Source organism: Monodelphis domestica, chromosome 1 (assembly GCF_027887165.1).
Source record: "Monodelphis domestica isolate mMonDom1 chromosome 1, mMonDom1.pri, whole genome shotgun sequence".
Taxonomy (NCBI): domain Eukaryota; kingdom Metazoa; phylum Chordata; class Mammalia; order Didelphimorphia; family Didelphidae; genus Monodelphis; species Monodelphis domestica.
This window is the reverse complement of record NC_077227.1, coordinates 118,587,990-118,610,457: the sequence shown is the minus strand read 5'-3', so window position 1 is coordinate 118,610,457 and position 22,468 is coordinate 118,587,990. Positions and strand designations below refer to the sequence as shown.

Genomic DNA, 22,468 nt, shown 5'->3' with positions numbered 1-22,468 from the left:
TCAGAGAGATGCAAATCAAAACATCTCTGAGGTATCACCTCACAACTACCAGATTGGCTAACGTGACAGCAGAGGAAAGTAATGAATGCTGGAGGGGATGTGGCAAAGTAGGGACATTAATTCATTGCTGGTGGAGCTGTGAACTGATCCAACCATTCTGGAGGGCAATTTGGAACTATGCCCAAAGGGCGACAAAAGAATATCTACCCTTTGACCCAGCCATAGCACTGCTGGGTCTGTACCCCAAAGAGATAATGGACACAAAGACTTGTACAAAAATATTCATAGCTGCGCTCTTTGTGGTGGCCCAAAACTGGAAAACGAGGGGATGCCCATCAATTGGGGAATGGCTGAACAAACTGTGGTATATGTTGGTGATGGAATACTATTGTGCTCAAAGGAATAATAAAGTGGAGGAATTCCATGGGGACAGGAACAACCTCCAGGAAGTGATGCAGAGCGAGAGGAGCAGAACTAGGAGAACATTGTACACAGAGACTAATACACTGTGGTATAATCGAACGTAATGGACTTCTCCATTAGTGGCGGTGTAATGTCCCTGAACAACTTGCAGGGATCCAGGAGAAAAAAACACCATTCATAAGCAAAGGATAAACTATGGGAGTGGAAACACCGAGAAAAAGCAACTGCCTGTCTACAGAGGTTGAGGGGACATGACAGAGGAGAGACTCTAAATGAACACTCTAATGCAAATACTATCAATAAAGCAATGGGTTCAAATCAAGAAAACATCTAATGCCCAGTGGACTTACGCGTTGGCTATGGGGGGTGGGGGGGAGGAAAAGAAAATGATCTATGTCTTTAACGAATAATGCTTGGAAATGATCAAATAAAATATATTAATAATAAAAAAAAAGTTTATACTGTGATCCCAAAACTGTTTAATTTAACTGAATAGCTTAAGGTTGATATTTTGACCAAGTTCCTACTGAATAAAAACATCATTTTAAAATGCATCCATGTTCTGTGTGCAGAAACTTACCTCAATGTCTTTTATTTCTCTGGCTTCTAATAACTGCACTGGATCTAAAAAGTTTTGTTTCACATTGATATCAAGAGCTTCTTTTATATCACTCATCAACATCATTGTTTCACCACAATCCAACAATGCTTGGCCTAGAGAAAAGACAAAACAGAGTCAGCTCAGCAATGAACGGGGTTTCCAGAGAAGGACAGCCTTTTTCACTTTTTCCTTTAAAAGGAGTTTAATGCTGACAGTCCTATGGATATTGTTCAACTCTTAAACTTTGGGCTTTATGGCCCCAGATTTAAAAAAAAAAGAAAAAAAGATTCTTCTCATTTGTTTTTATATTTTTCCTAATATTTTCTAAATATCCACAGGATAAATATAGTTGAGCAACTTTGGATTTAAATACTCATTTTATTCATTATATTATATTGATACTTAAATATTTTTTAAAAATTTTCTGAGGAAGTTAACTCTTCAAAAATAAGCAGCTTATTAAACATTGAAACAGAGGAGATACTCCTTTTTTATAGATGGCTTGCTAAGAAAACTCAAATCTGATAAAAAATTGGAATAAAATAAATCTATAAAACCATCAGCATTTCCATTTATCAACAATAAAAACCAAGAGGCAATGCTAGAAAGAGAATTTCCATTCAAAATAACTAAATAATGAACAAATATCTGAACCAATATGTGAAGACACAATTTGGGCTTCTATAATTACAAATAATGTAAAGAAATAAAGAAAAATTAGAATAATTTAAGGGATATTTATACCTTGGCATTGGCCCACAGTGACAAAAAAGATAATAGTATCTAAATTAACATGCAGATTCCATATTATGTCAAACTACCAAGGCATTATTTGGTAGAATTTGACTAAAAACTTTAAAAAATCATTTAGAGGAATAAAATGTCTAGAATCTCAAAGGAAATAATGGAATGAAAGTAATAGTGAAGGGAGACATAATACTTTTAAGATTTCAAACCATATATCATAAAGTCTAAATCACCAAAACTATTTGGTATTGGTTAAAAAAAACAGAAAAGTAGATTGATAGAAAAGACTAAATGATCAAGAAGCAAAAATAACTGACCTCTGTTATCCTGTATTTGACAAAACCAATGATACATTAGTGGGGAGAGTTCTCCCTATTTGACATGGATGAATAGGACACTGGAAAAGTTCGTGGAAAACCGGGTCCTATTAGCACACTGAACAAACCCCAAGGGGACACAGAAATTAAATATTAAAAATTAAGAGAAAGGAAGAAGGTGCCTTTTATAAATATGCCTAGGAGCAAATTCTTAAGTGAAATGAGAGAGAACAACACAAAAATAAAATAAACAATGTAAATCGCAAAAAAAACTAAAAGACTCTTTTATATGAACAAAACTTGTGCAGCAAACATAAAGGAAGATGTAAATATGAGAAATATTTGTTATCAAATGATTCAAATAATAATCTAGTACCCAAGAAATCCCATTGAGCTTTTTTTAAACTGATTTTATGCTTTAGTGAAGAATAGAAAAATTTTAGTTAATAAAATAATACAACAAAAAGTTTAACACATCAATAGCAATGGAACCACCATGCTTAAACCCTAATATCTCAATCTGAACAAAATAAACAAAGATAGGTAAAGCAGTCAGAATGAACCATATATAAATAGTAGAAAGCAATACTGAAGACAATTCAATTGGGAAGATAGTTAGGGACCAATTTGTAAGTTATCTAAGGGATAAGAAGATATCAGTGGGATTGAAAAGAATACTGGACCTTTTAAATATATTCCTCAAAAAACAGTAACCAAGAGGCCATCAAAAATTAATAACTTACAAACCTATTCTCCAATCTATACAAAGTTTTGATGAGAGACACATTTAGATGTATTGAAGGTATTCTTAACAAAAGCATAAGGAGATAAAAAGAGATTTTTCCAAATGATAATTAATAATGAACCAAATCCTTATCATCTCAGAATTTAAAAAATATATAAAGAATATAAGATAATATCGCATATTAATATAACAAATGTTTATTGAATTGCTTGCTGATTATGAAATTGTACTTGATTGGGTAAAGCAAAATGTCATTTTATGGGTTCTTTTTTTATAGCAAGGTTATATCTTATTCATGCATTAAGACCACCCAAGATTCTTTGGGAAATGGAAGAATATAAATAACCCCAATCAGTGACTTTCTGATAAGAAACATCAGATGAGGTATAAAATAGTTTGCATTTAGGTTTGAATAGTCCTTTACAAGTTGCTTACTTGGTTCTCACAAGGTTAGAAGGAGGTATCATTTGAAAGTGACTTGTCCTGGATTACAAAGCTACTGTCTAAGGTAGAATTCAAACTCAGGTATTCCTAACACAAAGTACAGCATTAAATCTGTGCTTCTAACCTAGCTGCCCAAAGCAAGGGGAAGAAAACCAGCAGAATACAAGGTAAGAAGAAATAATTCCCTGTGGATAGTGAGGTCTTTTAATATCCTCTTGTTTGAAGACAATGGTATGATTGCATCAAACCCCAAGATACTGCCAAGTCTCCTGGAAGAGATCTATAATCACTCAAAGGAATTTGGTCCATCATCCATGCATACTTAGAAAAGATCAAGTGGACAAAAAAATGCCTATCACTATCATCATTATTTTTTGATAAAATGCTAGAAATGCTAGATATAGGTAAAATATAAGAAAAACAATACTTTCTGCAGATAATGATAGTGCACTTAGAAAAATAAAGTGATTTTAAAATTTACTGAAATTATTAATAAAATTGACAAAGCTGCAAGATATAAAATAAATCCACATTATCAGCTAAAATAACTTAAAAAAATATTTAAAATATTTAAACATAGTCCTAAATACCTGCTCATGAGTAGGCAAAGCTAATATAATAACAATACTATCTAAATATTAATTAATTGATTTAGTGCCATACCAACAAAGGATACCATTACAGAAGTAGAAAAAATAACAACAAAATTCTTCTGAAGGAGCAAAAGGTCAAGAATCTCATGGGAAATAATGGGGGAAAGGAAGAAAGTCTAGTAATATTAGATCCTAAGCTATACAACATGGTAATTATTAAAATCCTATGGTGCTTATTAAAAAATTAGCTTGTGAAGGGGTAAAGCCAGATTTCTACCAAATTATCTTCCAAAAATTCTGGAACAGCATAACCCTCAAAAAGACATAGTGAAGTAATTTTTCAGCCCATAACAACCTGGAAGAACAGCATGAGGGATCCAGTGCACCAGAGTAGAGATGAAACACACAGCATGAAAGGACAAGACCTACTGAGGCAACAGGCTTTGAAACCACTGAAACAGCAGCCAAGGATTCTGGAAGGTTCAGTCACAGATGGTGAGAGGGGTTGGACAACTGTGCAGAAAGAGATGACAGGGGTTCCTTTACTGGCTCTGGCTATAAGACTGCCCATATGCAAAAACAGGTCACAGCCCTGAGGCAGAGTTACAGGATGAGGAGGGGTACCAGCAAATATCAACACTTGGAGGGGACACTGGTCACAGTTCCAAGAGATAAAAAGGAGAGCTTGGGATTACTCACAGATCAGAGCACAGTACAGGAAAGTAATAATTAAACACACCTCTCCTTACCTCAGACCACCTTAGAAGAACTGAAAGCAGAGAGGTCAATGCCCATTCTGAAGACAGGTATATAAAGAACCTGAAACTTGGAATAGTGTTCCCTTCACCACAGTTACAAAGCCCAACTTTGACAGTTTTTTGAACTAAAAGAAAAGAAAAAAGCAAGAAAATGAGCAAACAACAACAAAAAGGGAACTCAACATAGAACATTATTTTGATGGCAGGGTAGACTGAAACTCAGAAAATGACAGCAAAATCAATACAGCTGCATCCAAAACCTCCAAGAAAATATTGTTCTCAAACCCAAAAAGGAATAATAAAAGAGCTTAAAAAAAGATTTAAAAAATCAAATAAGAGAGGTAGAAGAAAAACTGGGAAAAGAAAGGAGAGTGACACAAAAAAATCATGAAAAAAGAATCAACAGCTTGGAAAAAGAAGCCAATAAAAATACTAAAAAATTAATACCTTAAAAAAAACAGAATAGACTCATAAAAGATGGGCAAAAATCCAAAGAAGAAAAGAAATACTTAAAAAGCAGAATTGGCCAAATGGAAAAAGATATACCAAAATGCATCGAAGAGAAAAACCTGAAAGACAAAGTTGGCCTTTTGGAAAAAGATATGCAAAAATTCACTGAGGAAAAGAAGTCTTTACAAAGTAGAATTGGCCAAATGGAAAAGGAGGTATAAAAGCTAACTTAAGAAAATCCTATCTTAAAAATTAGAATTGGACAAAAGGAAACTATTAACTCCATGAGACATCAAGAAACAATCAAAGTCAAAAAATAAAAAAAATAGGAGAAAATATCTTGTGGGAAAAACAACTGACCCAAAAAATAAACCTAGAAGAGATCACTGGACTACCTGAAAGCCATGATCAAAAAGAGAGGGTAGAAATCATCTTTCAAAAAATCATCAAGGTAAACTTCCCTGATATTCTAGAATCAGAAGACAAAACAGAAAAGAATCCACTGATAACCTCTTGAAAGTGATTCCAAAAGAATAACTCCCAGAAAAATATAGCCACATTCCAAAGCTCCCAAGTCAAGGAGAAAATATTTTAAGTAGCCAAAAAGAAACAATTCAAAGATCCTGGGACCACAGTCAGGATAGCACAAGACTTAGTAGCTTCTAAAGGATCATTGAGCTATGATATTCCAGAGCAAAGGAGCTAGGACTTCAACTAAGAATTGCTTACCCAGCAAAACTGAGCAACTTCAGGGGCAAAAATAGATATTTAATAGGACTTAAGAGGACTTCCAAACTTTCCAGATTTAAAGACCAAAGCTGAATGGAAAATGTGACTCTCAAATAACAAGCTCAAGAGAATCATAAAAAGGCAAACAGAAAAGAGAAATCAAAGACATTCAATAAGGTCAAATTGTGTTCATCCCCATGTGGGGAGGTAATTCTTTTAACACCAAAAAACTTTTTTCATTATTAAGGCAGTTAAAAGGGGGATACATAGAAAGTAAGAATTAGTCGAATATGATGGGATGATATAAATAATTAAATTAAGGCATGAGAAGAAAGCTGAATGCATTGAAAGGAGGGCGAAGGGAAAAACAGAATGGGATAAATTATTGCACATAAGAGGTATGAAAGAGCATTCATATTGGAGGGGAAGATGGGGAAGGTTGAGGAGAAAAGCATGTGAACCTTGCTCTCATCAGAATTGGCTCCCTGAAGGAAGAACATACTTGCATGTAGAAAGCTATCTTACCTTATCAGAAAGTTAAAAGGGAAAGAATTAGAGAAGGGGGGCTGGTAGAAAAGAGGGCAATTTGGGGGAGGAGATAGAGGTTAGAAACTAAACAGGTGTAGATAAGATGGAAAGTAAGACACAGTAAACATAATGATGCAAAAATTTTTACAAGTCTCTAATAAAGACCTCATTTCTCAAATACATAGAGAAATGAGTTGAATATAAAGAATTCAAGTCATTCCTCATTTGATAAATGGTCAAAGGATATGAACAGGCAGTTCTCAAAAGTAATTAAAGCTCTCTATAGTTATGCAAAAAATGCTCTACATCACTATTATTCAGAAAAATGAACATTAAAACAACTCTTGAGGTACTACCCCACACCTATCAGATTGCCTATTATGATAGAAAAGGAAGATAACAAAATTTGGAGGGGATATGGGAAAGCTGGGACATGAATGCACTGTTGGGGGAATTGTGAACTGATTTAGTCACTCAAGAGAGCAATTGGGTTCCATGGTCAAAGGGCTATAAAATAGTATATATTCTTTGATCCAGAAATGCCATTTCTAGGTTTATATCCCAAAGAGATTAAAAAGGGGGAAGGGGGGAAGTATCTATGTCAGTGATGGCAAACCTTTTAGAAATTTTTAGAGACCATGTGCCATGCCCCAGCCCTCCTCCCAGACTATGTGCCATGTTCTGCCCCACCAAGAATGAGTGCCCCCCACCCTGCATTCAGGAGCAAGTTCTGGGCTCCCAGCAGCTCACATTCAGAGGGAACCTGCCTCCTGCTGATGCTCCATGCAGCCATGCCAGGGGCCGAGCAAGGGGGCTACAGCTGGGCTTTGCTCAGTCAGAGAAGACTATTAGGGTCAGGAAGGTAGGGGAAGGTTGGAGGAAGGTGGCTTTTTATTACAAAGCAGGGTACATGTTCTCATAGAATCCAATTCAAATGCAGCCCCATGTCAAAAATTGGAAAATGAGGGGATGCCCTTCAATTGGGGAATGGCTGAATAAATTGTAGTATATGTTGGTGATGGAATATTATTGTGCTAAAAGGAATAATAAAATGGAGGAATTCTATGGAGACTGGAACAACCTCCAGGAAGTGATGCAGAGCGAAAGGAGCAGAACCAGGAGAACATTGTACACAGAGACCAATACACTGTGGAACAATCAAATGTAATGAACTTCTCCATTAGTGGCAATGCAGTGATCCTGAACAACTCGGAGGCATTTATGAGAAAGAACACTATCTACATTCAGAGGAAAAACTGTGGGAGTAGAAACACAAGAAGAAAAACAACTATTTGATTACATGGGTTGAGGGGATAAGATTAGGGATGTAGACTCTAATTGATCATCATTGTGCAAACATCAACAACATAGAAATAGGTTCTGATCTAGAACACATATAAAACCCAATGAAATTGCACATTGGCTATGGGAAAGGTTTGGGGGAAGGGAGGGAGGAAAAGAATATGATTCTTGTAACCAAGGAATAATGTTCTAAATTGACTAAGTAATATTTTCAAAAAATAAAAACAAAAAAACCCAAATGCAGCTCCATGCAGCCTATGCCCAACTCTGTCTCAGAGGTACAACCTCCTTGCCTTTTAGACTGCTTATATTTCCATAACAATGGAGCACCCCATGATATGACAACAGTGCTAGGAGTGGAGTGCCTATTGAGTTGAGACCCACTCAGGAGATGGGAGCAGGAGGTGGAGGGAGCACAATTAGCCTGGGAGGGCTGGATCACCCCCCAAGACTAGTGGCTGGCAGGGAAGAAAGGAAGAAGGAGGGAGATCTTTTAAGGGGTGGGGCTGAATCAGGTGCTGTGAGAGGAGACATCCCTCCTGCCCCCTGCAGTCCCTAGTTCCAGACAAAGGAGGGAGAAGGGGAGGGGAGTGGCCTGAGTGCTCAGTTCAGGGGAAGGAGGAAGCACAGAGGGGCAGGGAAGCTCTGTGGAGAGCTGGGAGGGAGCAGCTCTGCCTGTGTCCCTCTGCTTTTCTAGTAACTAACTCTAACAGGAACAGCACATATGTCCGCAGAGAGGTTTCTGTGTGCCATCTTTGGCACACATGTCATAGGTTTGCCATCATGGACTTATTCGTACCCCAAAAAAATATTTAAAGCAGCTCTTTTTAGGGAAGCAAAGATTTAGAATGGGGATATTCAACAATTGGGGAATGACTGAGTAACTTACAGTATATGATTGTTATGAAATACTATTGTACTATAAGAAATGACAAGCAGGAGGGGCTCAGAAAAACCTGGAAAGACTTATAGAAACTAAGCAGAATAAAACAAACAGAAACTAGGAAAACACTGTATAGTGACAAGAATACTTTACAATGAACAACTGTGAATAATGGATATTATTAGCAATAAAATGATCCAAAACTAACTCAAAGAATCCATGATATAAAAAAGAATGTCATCTACTTCCAGAGAAAAAGAAATCTGAGTCTGAATCCAAACCAAAGCAAACTTTTTTCACTTTCTTAATTTTTTTCTATTTGAGTTTCCTTCCACAAAGTTATTAATATGGAAAGATGTTTTACATGATTGTACATGTATAATCTATATGAGATTGCTTACAACCTCATGGGGGTCCTGGCAGGGGTAGGGAGGGAGGGAGAAAATTCAAGACTCAATATTCTTTAAAAAACATTTGGGGGGGGGGGGGGGCAGCTGGGTAGCTCAGTGGATTGAGAGCCAGGCCTAGAGATGGGAGGTCCTAGGTTCAAATCTGGCCTCAGACACTTCCCAGCTGTGTGACCCTGGGCATGTCACTTGACCCCCATTGCCTAGCCCTTACCACTCTTCTGCCTTGGAGCCAATACACAGTACTGACTCCAAGACAGAAGGTAAGGGTTAAAAAAAAAAAAACATTTTGGAAACAGTTTTTCCATGTAATTGGGAGACTTTTTTTTTTTTAAATAAATTGGCTTGGTATTCAACAAACCCAAAGATCCCAATTAATGAATTAAGTACTCATTATTTGAAAAGAGAACTTTTCAAATAACAATTGATGATTGAATTGTAAAACAACCTGGCAGAAATGAGATCAAAATATGATCTAAATCAACATTCATATCAATTATACCAAGATAAACTCCAAATGAATAAAAGTTTTTATACTAATAAATGTAATACAACCAAGATTAGAAGAGAAGTAGTAAGAGGAAATAAGGAGTAAACGTGGATAAAAGCTTCTCTTGTAAATTCAAATTTATAAGAATGAGGCCACTCCTCAGTTGATAAATGGTCAAAGAATATGAAGACAGTTCTTAAGGAAGAAATCTAAGATATCCACAGTTGTATAGAAAACAATATTCTGACTTTCCAAATATAAGCTATGTTAAATTGTCCTTTCAAGGAAGGAGAGAATTGGAACTCAATTAAAAAAAAAAGAATATTAACTATTGTTTTTACTTGTAATTGAGAAAAATATTCTTAATAATAAAATTTTGAACATAAAAAAATATGTGTATACCCTTTCACTCAACAATAATTCTACTAGACATATGCCCTAAGGCCATGTCAGCAAATCTATGGCATGCATGCTGGAGGGGGCTTCTCCCCTCCCCCTTTCCATCCTACCTGAGGACATTCCTTGCCTCACCTGCCTCTTTGCTCAGCAGCCCAATGGGAGTGCTTCCTCTCTCTCATGTTGGGAGGGAAGCCTCACATATGGAGTGAGGGCACTCATATGAAGTTTGGGCACTTGGTAACTAAAAAGTGCACAATCACTGCCCTAATGGGGCCAAAGAAGGAAGGCCAAAAATATATAAAAATATTCATTGTGTGACTAAGAGAGTGTCTATCAATTTAGAAAAGACTGAACAAATTATAGTAAAAGAAATGTGATGAAAAGATAATACACTATAAGAAATACCTGGGAAGATTATAATATGGTCTGATAAATGAAGTGAAAAGGACCAAGATAAAAACGTATGCTATGAACAATGTAAAAACAATTCTGAAATACTTCAGAAGAGTAAGCAATGCAAGGATTAATCATGATTCCAGAAGGCTGATGAAACTTGTTCCCATGTCCTAGCAGAGAGGTATGGGACTATGAGGCAGAATGAGACATATTTTGTACAGGGTCAATGTGGGAGTTTGTTTAATTTGACTAAGTTTATTTGTTACAAGAGTTTTGTTGTCCTTTCTCTTTCAGTGGAGTAAAGGAATAGTTAGAAAGAAAAATTTATAAATAATTTATAATGTGAATAAATAAAATTTAATTTTTAAAATAATTTTTAAAAGATTAATTTAAAAAGAAATTTGAAAAGAATTTTAAAGAGAAAAAAATTTCAATATGTATTTGGATGTACACTCAAAAGAGCATGTCTAATGTTAAGTATTTCTGGGTTAAACAGTATAGATGGGTCCAAGCTGAAAAGGAAGGAGGAATGGAAGCCCAATTGCTTTAAAGAAACTATAAAACTCTTTAATTAACTGCAAGCTTTCCATGAAAGCAAAGGCCCTACTTTTCAATATTGACATTTTACCAGTGTTGCCCTACGGCTTTAAGACCTAGAATATCAGTGAAAAAAACTTAGGATAAAGTAAAACACAAGAAAGGCAAATAAATAAGAATTATGTGGTGAGTGTGAGCAGGCTACAGCATTAACCACAAAGAACTCTGGAAGAAAGAAGTAAAGAATGACAGGGAATTACATGACAGAAAGGAAAGATGGGCTGATCACATAGAAGAACAAGGGATGAAAGAATGATTAGTTGGAGGGTTCCACTTATACTGTTGTGATATCAGCAAAAAGGAGGAAGGATTCCAGTTCACAGATAGGACCAACCTACGGTGAGCTTTTGGAAGAACACAGACAGAAGTTGCACAGGACAGATATATGCTAGGCTATGAGTTGCACCTGTGAAGAGGATGCCATATCAGTGGAATAATATAGCCATTTGAATATGTTTGTTACAAAGAAGGCCTCATTTAGTGAGGTTGTTATGGGGTAAGAGGGATAGTATGTCCAAAAAAAAAAGACTGATAAAAGAAAAGACTTCAATTAAATAGCAATAGGCAAATATATAAAAAACAAATATTCTTTTCCCCCCCTTTATTCAGGGTTTCAGGCACTAAACATTCTAAAAGAGACTGCATGTTGTCTGAGGTTCATCCAGAAGTCTATATTAAACTTACAATCTCAGCTTCTGTGCAGCTGATGTTTCTGAGAAAACCTGTTCTCTCCCTCTAGGGGCCAATTCTCCTTTCCAGTTTTGCCCTGAAGGAGTCAAAATGGAAATTGTTCATTGGACATCAGTGCCAGTTCTCAAAATAAGGCTTTGCTCAACTAATTGGAGACGAAGTCCATTTCTCATCTGATTCCCAAGTAACCAAGGCCTGTTACAGCTAAAACTAGATTATTTTGCAAATGAGCCTATCAATACCCTTCCAGGAGTCAAAGCTTCATTCTTTCTTTCCTCTTCAAAGTCAGCTTTAACCTGATCTATTCTTCATTGTATAAAGTTGTTCTATCTTAATTAGGTAAGTGAATCCAGGGCTGCTTTTCTGCCCCATACCTGTGTATTCCCCCAATTACATGTCCATACTCTGAGGCCCTGAAATTAAATGAGAGGTTACTTCATACTCATAACTAAAACTTGACTATTTCTCCATTATAACCAACCATAGCTGCACTTTTTACTAAGAGGCTAAATTTCTTTCTCTTACAGAGGCAATATGGAGTTATAGAACAAATGGGGTATACAGTCAGAGGATCTAGGTTTGAATAATGTTACTACCTGGGGAGGGACATTAGGCGGATTAGCTTATCTATGGAGCTCATTTTCTACTTCTGCAAAATGATAGTGCTGAATTAGATGGTTTTCATCAAGTCCAGTTAAAATTTCACCCTCGGCATGAAGTCTTTTCCAATCTTCTTTAAATCTGGTGCCTTTCCTTTATTGATTAGCTACAATTTATTCCATTATAGCATCTATGAATGTAGCTGTTTGCATACTGTCTCCATCACTGGACTATGAGTTCTCTGAGAGCAGAGACTGTCTTTTACTTTTGTACCCTAGAACATAGCAAAGTGCCTGACACACTCTAGGAGGTTTACTGACTGATCTCTAAGATCCTTCTAGTTCAATGCCCTATGAACTTTCTGGAATCTTTCTTTCTGTCAAAGAGGAGTAAGATAACCCCCTCTATTTCATGACTTAGTGAGTCATCAGTGAGAGAGAAACACAAACTGGAAACACTGAGTAGATTGTGTTCTCCAAGTGTTTCCCCTCTTGAACATGATATTTCTTTCCCATACCTCAGGTACAATTAAGTTTATTATTTTAGTATTCACATGCTTTAGGGCAATGATCACCACACTTTTTTAATTGTACACCACTCAGTAAAACTTTTTTGGAGGAAATATACCCAATATATGTATGTTAATTTTAAATTTAAACACATCTATATTCATGAATATAATAAAACATATGGAAAGTTTAAAAATTTTTAAGATGTAATGAAGATAGCATTTTAAAAATAATTTCTATTTTATTTATTAACAGCATCAAATTTTTTTCTCACTAAAAATAATTATATTAAATCACTATAAATATGGGCCACTATTGTTTTAAATATTAAATTTGTTATGTTATGATGCAGTAATATAAGTTCTGGTTCAATTTATTTCAACACTTAATTTTAATGACTGTCATAGCTGAAATGGGAAGCTATGACAAACTATAGTACCCTAGAAAATACTATTTTTAAAGGCAATACAGGAATTGGGAGGGGAAAAACTATTATTTTTATTCTCCATCTCATCATATTCTCTAACTCTTAAAAAAAATCTTCTGACTCAAAAAAAATCCTTTAAAAGTATCCCTTCTATAAGAGATCTTTCTAGATTCCCCAAGGTGTTAGTACTCCAGATCCAGCTAAGCATGTAAAATTATCTAACCTTTTCTATTCCCTTCTTTATTGTGAACATTGCTCTTATTTGTGTTCATATATCCAGAAAGAAAGGAAAGCTAATATGACACAGGATTATATGACATAGGGAGATTACGTGAAGGCACTAGGGTCAATCTATATATTTACTCAATGTCTGCAAATCTTAATTTCTTCTTTCAGATTTTCTTTCAACTAAACTGAAATAGAAATTCTCCTATTTTTCCTTCCATATCTATAAGGGTCATATCCGACACACTTGACTCTACTGGAAATCACTAGTTTATCATTTAGTACAAACTATGAGTCCTGTCCCATGATGGGAAACTGAGATTCTTAAATCTTATACAGTCATTTTTAGCAAGAATGGATTTTTATCCTCTCCCAATAAATTTCCAAGGCTAAGGTATAAAGAAGGACAGATAACGTTTTGCTTTTTTCTTTGAAACTAAGGAACTTGGCATATGACATAGTGCTGACTAAAAACTTGTTGAATTGAAGCCTGAGAAGAACAGAGTAGGGAGAAGGGGAATGAGGAGAATGAGAATGGACCCAAGGAAGTCATAGTTTTCATAGTGTAAATCATATCCTGAAATTTCATAAGCCTTTCCTTCTCCCTTCAGATAAGACACAACACTTCAGTACCTTGCTGCTGCAAATCATCTCTGTGGGTATGATTTCTAGCCAAAGAATAGAATCACCTAACTCTGAGGGGCTTTGGGGTCAAAGGACCTAAAGTCACCTGAGTCTTGTGTGGGGCCAGTCCAGCTAGCTCTGCCCAGGAAACCATTTTACTCCCAGATTTCTACCCTCAACCATTGAGGCAAGGCAGAGATAGATAGAAACAGGACTATTTAATAAGGTGCCAAGTTTATTAAATCACCTGAACCATTTAAACAAATTGAATAAGGAATCTAGGTAGTATAAAAAGCTCGCAATTTATTGCCCAGACTTGTCCCATCTTCTAAGCATGGTCAGCCCCTCTGTGAATTACCTAGGATTTCTTATGCATTATATTCTACCTCCCAGATTTCAAAGCCAATGAAAGGGAGAGTTTATAAGCCACGCGATCATCCATCAGACATATGGAGATGGAGTGAGGGCACCAGGTCAATCCATATAGTCAATGTTAATAAAGATTAATTTCTTTTTCAAGATAAAAAAAATAAACAGAAATACAAGTTTTAATATTTACTACTCAAACTCTTATGACTCCACTAGCACATTGTGTGTATAACCCATGGGGTTTAGACACTCTGCTTGGAAGACTGTGGGTTTAAAAAGCAGTAATAACCATGCTGTTTCAGCCCTTGTCAGGAAATTTTGCCACCTGTTATAAGTAAGAAAGTAGAAGATGTGGGTCAGCAGGGAGATGCAGATGCAGAGAAAAGATTCTAAAATGTGGGGAGAAAAGTATGAGACAATTAATTGAGGTTGGAGCTGGGTTCTTCTCTGGTTTGAACTAGAGGGAATAGCTGCTTTCCTTGGTGGCTATTTCTACCTTGTCTTTTCCATCTTATCTGCTTACCTGCTGTCTTGTTGTCATCTACTGAGCTTCCTGCTGTGATCCTAAACCATTTGGGCCATCTGTCTATAAGATTGGTTGGGTCTGGGATCCTTTTGGATCCAGGACCTCTCCCTGTGCCCTGTCCTGTCATACTGCCAAAACCCACTGCCTCTATTACCATCAAAAGGGGGGTTAGGTTAATATAGGTTTATCTATATTAGGGACTGGGGTCTTTAGACAGATAGGTAAGGATAAGGTTAGCTCAAAATCTGTGAAAAAATCTCTGTGAAGAGATATTTAGATCTGGGGAGTTTAGATAGTTGACATTAATTTAGGATTACCCCAAATCCCCTTTTCACCTTTCCTTGTCATAATAAATCCATCTGTGTTTGTTATTTCAGGACAGGCTCTGTCTGAACTGGGTCTGTTAAAACCTGTCAGGCCACAGTCAACCTACTGACACTGCCTTCCCAAATCAGTTACATCTTCTAATACTGGCCCTATCTGAAACATCTAATCCCATCTCCAAACCACCCTCCATTACACACCCTATAGTTTTATGCCATCAGTTTTGCTAATATATTAAAAATGCATAAATACCATTCAAAATCATCAAATATAAACTGTTAACTACAAAGTATGTTATTCTGCATTCTTTAACTGCATCTGCTCAAAACGCATAAAAAATAAACAGAAACTAAAGACAAAACACTATTGATGTGCTTTCAAAATCCATTTTACTACTCTTTAGGCTTTCAGATGTGACTGTATTAATTTAAGAGCAATAGAGAACTATCTTTTACAGAATAATATAAACTTGGATATTCAAAAGTATTTGGCAGACACTCACCAAACAGGGATTCTTCTCCAAGTTCTGAACCATAGCGCAGCATACAGTCTCCTAGCATCCCTTCAGAATGTGGGTATGGTTGGTTTTTCAACTGCCCTGTGATCTTGAACACAGTCTGCATCACTCCTAGCTTCATTCTATATGCTTAAAGACATAGTCACTTGTAATTCTTTACGCTTACAAAATCGGAATGCATGACATAGAGCAGATAAAATTACAGCATCCATGGGAAAGCAACTTTATGACTTGGGTACATCAGGAGAACAAAAAATGTGCGAAAGCTCAACCACATAAATGAAGGTCTTTCTTCCTTTTAAACCTTTTCAACTCAAGTTATAAAAGTTTGGATTCTTGATCAAGATAGATAGGCAAGAATATTTAGACAAGGGCGGAAACTAGCCTCATAAAGTACACCAAACATATTCAAGGCCCAAACCATTAACAAATGGTTATCTTCAATATGCATTGCCCTCCAAATGCCTACCCCTCAGAAAACAAAATACAAAAAAAAAAAATCTCAAAAAAGATACTGCTAGTACTATATATCGATCAACACTAGCAATTAAGAGCCATGGAAAGAGAGGATTTTTACTGTTGACATATTAAAATGAGATGAATTTAACTCAGTTATACTGTATCATTTCACTAAATGCATATGAACATGTAATTTCCTTTTAATGAAAAATTTTAAACTAAAATTACAAAATAACATAAAAATGAACCATCTTGAAATAGTTTTTTTCATGACATGTAGAGTCAATATAAAATTTCTTGCCTTTCTTAGGGAGGGGAAAGGAGATGGAAGGAGGATGAGAATTTGGAAATAATTTTTTTGAATCAATGTTAAAACTTGTTTTTACATGTAACTGGAAAAACTTTTTTAAATATATAATTGAACCAAGTTAAATTTCAATATCAAAACCAATAAGGAATGACTGTACAACAATACATACTAATCTTTGAATTTTAAGACTCGGGTAAGTTCTTCAACTTTCTGTGATCATTCTTTCCTGGTTGATAGCAAAACATGCTTTTGGTCTTTTTTTCAGGTGTCAGAGGAGTAACACTATAGCTCAAGGTCCTGTACAAGTTCAGGTCTAATTTAGCATCATGAAAACAAAATGTATTTATTGAGCACCTAATCCATAATGGACATTATACTTGGCATTATCATTAAAAGCCAGTTTCTACCCTAAGGTATATCTAGAGACTGCAAAGTAGCATGCATATAACATAGAAAGATTGTGTGCATGTGTATGAGTGATCCCTGAATGACTGGAAACCAGTCTTGTTATTTTAAAAGTCAGTCTCTGTCTCTCTGTCTCTCTCTCTGTGTATGACTCTCTGTCTCTCTGTCTCTGTCTCTCCCTCTCCCCATCCCTCCTCACCCCCCACCCCTTCTCTCTTCTCCTACCCACCACTCCCAAAACACCCAATTAAGAATAACAATGAGAGTAAATTGTTAAACTTCTGTATTTAGGTGAAGAAATCATGGCAGGCTAGAATAGTGGGAGAGGCTTCAATGGTGTAAGTTGGAATATAATTGAGTCAAAAGAGAAGATTGGAGCTAAATACAAAGGATGAAAAAGAGTATTCTAGACATGAAGACAAGCATGGATAAAAGTATGGAGAATGGAATGCATAGAAAATTGGAGATGGTGCTAAGGGTTGACTAGTTTGATTAGAGCACAGGATTAACATATGAGAGTGGTAGGAGATAAATTTGGAAATCGAGTCTAAAAAAGTCTTTGAATTCCAGTTTTTATTTTATCCTTTCTGAGGCCAGATGGAAATTTTTGAGCAAAATAATGTTTTAGGAAGATTATTCTAGGCCTAGTAAAGGATTGCAGGTAGAAAAAATACTTTACGGCTTTGCAGATGTCCACAAGAGAGGTGATAATGGCATGGATATCAACATGTAGAACAGCAACCTTGGAACACAAATTACTGGCAGAAGAAACTTGTTGCAGGTGATGTTATTTAATGGTATATCACTTAACAAAAAGTGATTTATAACTAAAAAACCTCACCTGTACAAAACATAGGTGAGAGGTAGGAAGTAAAGGGGGGAGGGGAAGGCTTCTAGCAAACAAGAAAAGAATATATGCACTAAATTATATCTACTAAACTCATGAACTTAAGAGGAGTTCACCTAATGAAAGAAAAATCTCAGGTCCTTATTCAATTGCTTTATTCTATTTTAGACCATATTCTAAATAAAATCAGCTATTTGTCCTGCCACGTAGTAATTCCTTATATCCTCAAACGTGGGAATAAATCTCTTGGCATATCACATCAGAATCCCATCTTTGACACAGGACCCCAGTAACTGCAGCTCATCAAGAGGAAACAAAACTTAATAAAAGAGCTGTTTATACACTCTAAAATATTTCAATTAAAAACATCTTTGCTATAGCACTCTACTTGGCAGAGAAACAAAAGAATCTCCATTTAAATGAGGATACAAAATTTAACATGGCATCTGCCAAGTCTCTCATCTGACTAGCATGTTTCCTGCAATTATTCTTCATGAAGAGAGGTTTCACTTTCTAAACCTTTTATCAAATATTTGGAAGACAACATAGGAAAACCCAGCAAAGAAACGTAGTAGAATACATACAATGGAAAAAGTTCTCAGTTTGGAATTCAAAGATCAGAATTCAAACCCTGATCTTCCCAAATGCTACCTGTATGATCAGTCTCCTAATTCATAAAATGATGGAGGGGGGATTATATGACCTCTAAAGTAAATTTCCCTCCCATAAATGTGTAATATCATCTACTCTTAGTATGTTAACTTAAAAAAAAACTAATAACATGCTTTGATGATACATAAAATGTTAGAAGATGTTAAGATATTTCCTAACTTTACCTGGATTTGGCTGAAGATACTCGATGCATTTTGGAAGAAGTTCTATAAATGCTCTATGGGTTACATCTATTTTCTGAAAAAGAAATTTTACAAGATGTAAAAATACCAGAAAATCTAAATAATCCATGTAGTATCAAGCTTTAGAAGCAATGTTCCATGATGAAATGCTGGTACAAACACCATGAGGCTTCAATTTACGGAAGTTTTGCTTGTAATTGAGATATGCCAAGATCTTATGGGCATCTCTAAGCCTCCAGATAAGTTTTAAATTAATGTTAATTAACTTTGTTTTTAGAATCTTTGCAGAACAAAGCCCCTGTTTTTCAGAAACCTAGATTCCTATATTAAAATCAATCCTGGGAGTGGTGGGCCTACCATTTTGATTCCCAAGCAGCAGCATAGTATGGGGCAGCAGATTAAAGATTTGCTTAAGATTAAGAACTACACCATAATTCATCATTCATTCAACCATCAGTCCAAAAGTTTATTATGTACATAGCACCACCCTAGATGACAGAATTACAAAGATAAGAACAAAAACAAAACACTGCTACCATTCACTTGCTGGTTGAACTTGGGCCTCCATTCCTATAACAGTGTATATAAAACCCACATGATGGTAGTGTAAGAATTCACCATTTATGGCATTTTAGTAATAAGAACTGAATTTATGCTGAAGCCAGAAACTGCATTTACAGTGCACAAATTACTAGCTCTAATCTCTCTTTAGTCCTGGTATTCCTAAAATTACTTCTATAACCTCCTACCTGATTCCTGACTAACACTAAGGTGTAAACAAAATTTTCAACCTAGAAATATTGTTACATATGGAAATCTAATGAATGGAGGTAGTTGTAAACTACCCCCTAACTCAAGTTTCTCTCCTCTCTAATCCAGACTCAATACAAAGCAGTATTCTGAAGCACAGATCTGACTATGTCCTTCTCTTGTTCTAAAAGTTCTCATCATCTCCTATTGATCTCTACACATCACATGCAGAATGATCCAGTCAAAATAACTTTATTGCTCTATTTCTGAGCTTTTGCACAACCTATCTGCCAACCCTGAAATGCTCTTCCTGCTCACCACTCCTTTTAGAATATCTCTAGGTCCTTCCAACAAGCAGTTCAAATGTCACTTTAACTATAAAGCTTTTCCTGACTTCTCCAATTGTTTATCCCCTTCCCTCATAAGGAAAAATCATATATTTTTGTATGTCCATATACATGCTATGTGAGGTAAATATTTAGGGGACCTCCATCCCAGTTTTGATCCTGTGCACACCAGTGCACATAGGAACCAAGAGTCATATGTCTTACTGCCCAGAGTCTCAGCATCAACACAGGCATCCCAGGGCAGGAGATTAGGACAGATGCATAAAAGCCACTGGCCTAGGAAAGATCCAGAGCTGGGAGAAGCTTAGGTTTGAAAAGCTAGTCCAGAAAGCAGTCTGTCTCCTTTGATATCTTAACTCTCTCTGGGTTTGTATTCTCTCTTCTGAAGTACTCTCATCTTATCCAGCCATCTCTGAAAAGCGGCCCAGTGGGAGGCTTCAGTGGAGGACCTGATCTTACTAAGTAGAAAGGCTAAAAACTGATTTTGTTCACTCTCTTTATTTTTCTTTAAAGCTTTATCTTCTACCTTAAAACCAATACTCTGTATTGTTTCCAAAGCAGAAGAGCTGTAAGGGCTAAACAATGGGGGTAAAGTGACTTGCCCAGGGTCTCACAGCTAGGAAGTATTTAAGGCCAGATTTGAACCTAGGACCACCCAAATCTAGGCCTAATTCTCAATCCACTTAGCTACCCAGCTGCCCCCACCTTTTTATTAATAAATGCTTATAAATCTAGTGAAAAGCCTCCAAGATTAATTTTTATTTATAACAATGTACATATGCACATAAATACACATATACATACTTATGCATACACAGATTTTTACCTTTTTTAATTTTGTCCCTAATAAAAAGCATGAACTCCTTGAGGGTAAGAATTCTTCACTTATTTTTCTATCTACAGAACTTTAGAGTGCATGAAACATGGGTTTTCACAATAAATGGTCTCAAGTAGCCTAGGGAGGTCCCTTTGTTGAAAGTAATCTCCTAGAGCCATGATGGTGAACACACTGACCTCTCTGTGGGCAAGTGCACCAGTCATTTACTAGAAAAGCAGAAGAATTAGGCCAAAGATGCTCCCCTCCCCCTCCTCTCATCACCCACAGCTCTGCCCACTAGCCAAATAAGGACCCTTAGAGGAGTACCTGGGCCCCTTTTATCCCTTTCTCCCTGTCTAGGGTAAGATGGAAGTGGGAGGGGAGGGGCACAATACAACATGTAGTCGGAGGGTGAAGCATAGCACACAGTCTCTAAAAGGTTCACTATCACTGTTGTAGAGGGTAGGAACTATTTAACATATGTATTTCTGCCTAGCACACAGTAGGAACTTCAAAAATACTTGTTGACGGGGCAACTAGGTGACTCAGTAGAGAGAGCACCAGAGTCAGGAAGACACAGGTTCAAATCTGACCTCAGACACTTCCTAGCTGGGCAAGTCATTTAGCCCCAATTGCCTAACCCTTACTACTCTTCTGCCTTGGAACTAATACTCAGAATTGAGTCTAAGACTGAAGATAAGGGATTTAAAAATATTTTTTATTTAAAATTTAAAAATATTTATTAACAATTAGGAATAGCCTCATACTCAAGCTAACAAATATTCAGCAAGATCACTAATATGAATTAATAATCTGAATAATCCAAGTGTTTTAATTTAAAACTGACAAAAACTCCTTTATTAATAAAAGTACATAAATTCCAATATTAAAATATGTCTATGCAATGTAAACTAACAAAAATCTCCATATATTCCTACCATTTAAAAAATTCCCAAAAAATTGTAGGTAGTTGAAGTAAACCAATTTTACTATATTTAATTTATTATAGATACAAAAGACCAATTTCCAAGTAAATAACAGAGTTAAGACTTCAAAGGGAACTTTCAGGTAAGCATGGCAGCAATCTAGAAGTGGGAAGCTTCCCATCCTCATACTCACCGATATAGAAGAACTAAAAAGACCCCAAAAAACCATCTTCATAAGAACAAAGGGACTCTACAATAGGGTGCAGCATTGAAGGTACATAGGACTTGGGCATTTCCACACTACAAGGGAGTAAAAAAGCTCCCACCCAAACTCAAGCTGATCTCCTCCACCCCACCCCACCTACGGAGCCAGAGTTAGAGCCAGTGTGAGCTAGAATCAATGAGTGAGTGAGGGGCACCTCTGGAACAAGCAAGGCGCAGCTCTAGGTCTTGGGAGCTGACTAAGACCACCAAGGACCTACCCTTGAGAGCAGTTATACTCACAACACAGGCAGACGGGCAGGGAAGCGCAGGCTTTGGGCGCCCAGAACCAACTCATGGCAGAAATACTGAGTGAGCAAAGGGCACCTCTAGAGCGACCAAGGGACAGATCTAGGTCTTGGGAGCTGACTAAGACCACAAAGGAGCTACCCGTGGGAACAGTTAAACTCGAAACACAGGCGGGCAAGTGGGGGAGCTCAGACACTGGGAGCCCCTTGGAAGGTAGCGCAGCTATAGAAATTTGAGAGCTTGCCTCAAAAAAGTCTTGCTCCTTAGCTCCATACACAGAGAGCCTGCCCTCCTAACTCAGATTTCTGACTGGAAAGATAAGGAAAAACAATGGCAAACAGTGCCCAGGAAAAACTTCCCAAAAGCAATAAAAACAAAAAGGACTTAAACTTGGATAATTTTTACAGAGGAAAAATTACAGACTAAAGATGAAATAGAAGAAGAGGGAATCCAAATAAATGCTCTAAAACCTTCCAAAAGAAATGGAAATTGTCTACAAGTTCGGGAAAATTTTAAATTGGAGCTTATCAAAAATATGGAAGACTTCTGGAAAGATAAATGGGAAATGGTTCAAAAAGAAAATGAAAAAATTATAGCAGAGAACTAAAAAAGTATAGCTGAAA

At 36.4% G+C, this 22,468-nt stretch overlaps 1 protein-coding gene across 16 annotated transcripts in view; it reads right to left on the bottom strand.

Annotated features, from left to right (window-relative positions):
- Window positions 1-22,468, bottom strand: part of SH3GL3 (SH3 domain containing GRB2 like 3, endophilin A3) — a 162,026-nt gene that overhangs the window by 36,459 nt on the left and 103,099 nt on the right. For 9 of the 16 annotated variants that reach the window (XM_007479247.3, XM_007479246.3, XM_007479248.3 and 6 more), the window contains 3 exons: window positions 18,478-18,550; window positions 15,606-15,749; window positions 1,004-1,137 (listed from right to left, as the gene is read on the bottom strand). In XM_007479247.3, the coding sequence (XP_007479309.1) occupies window positions 1,004-1,137; window positions 15,606-15,749; window positions 18,478-18,550 (351 nt within the window). The remainder of the gene's footprint in view (window positions 1-1,003; window positions 1,138-15,605; window positions 15,750-18,477; window positions 18,551-22,468) is intronic. The other 7 variants (XM_056805858.1, XM_056805846.1, XM_016428340.2 and 4 more) reach the window with 2 other exon arrangements.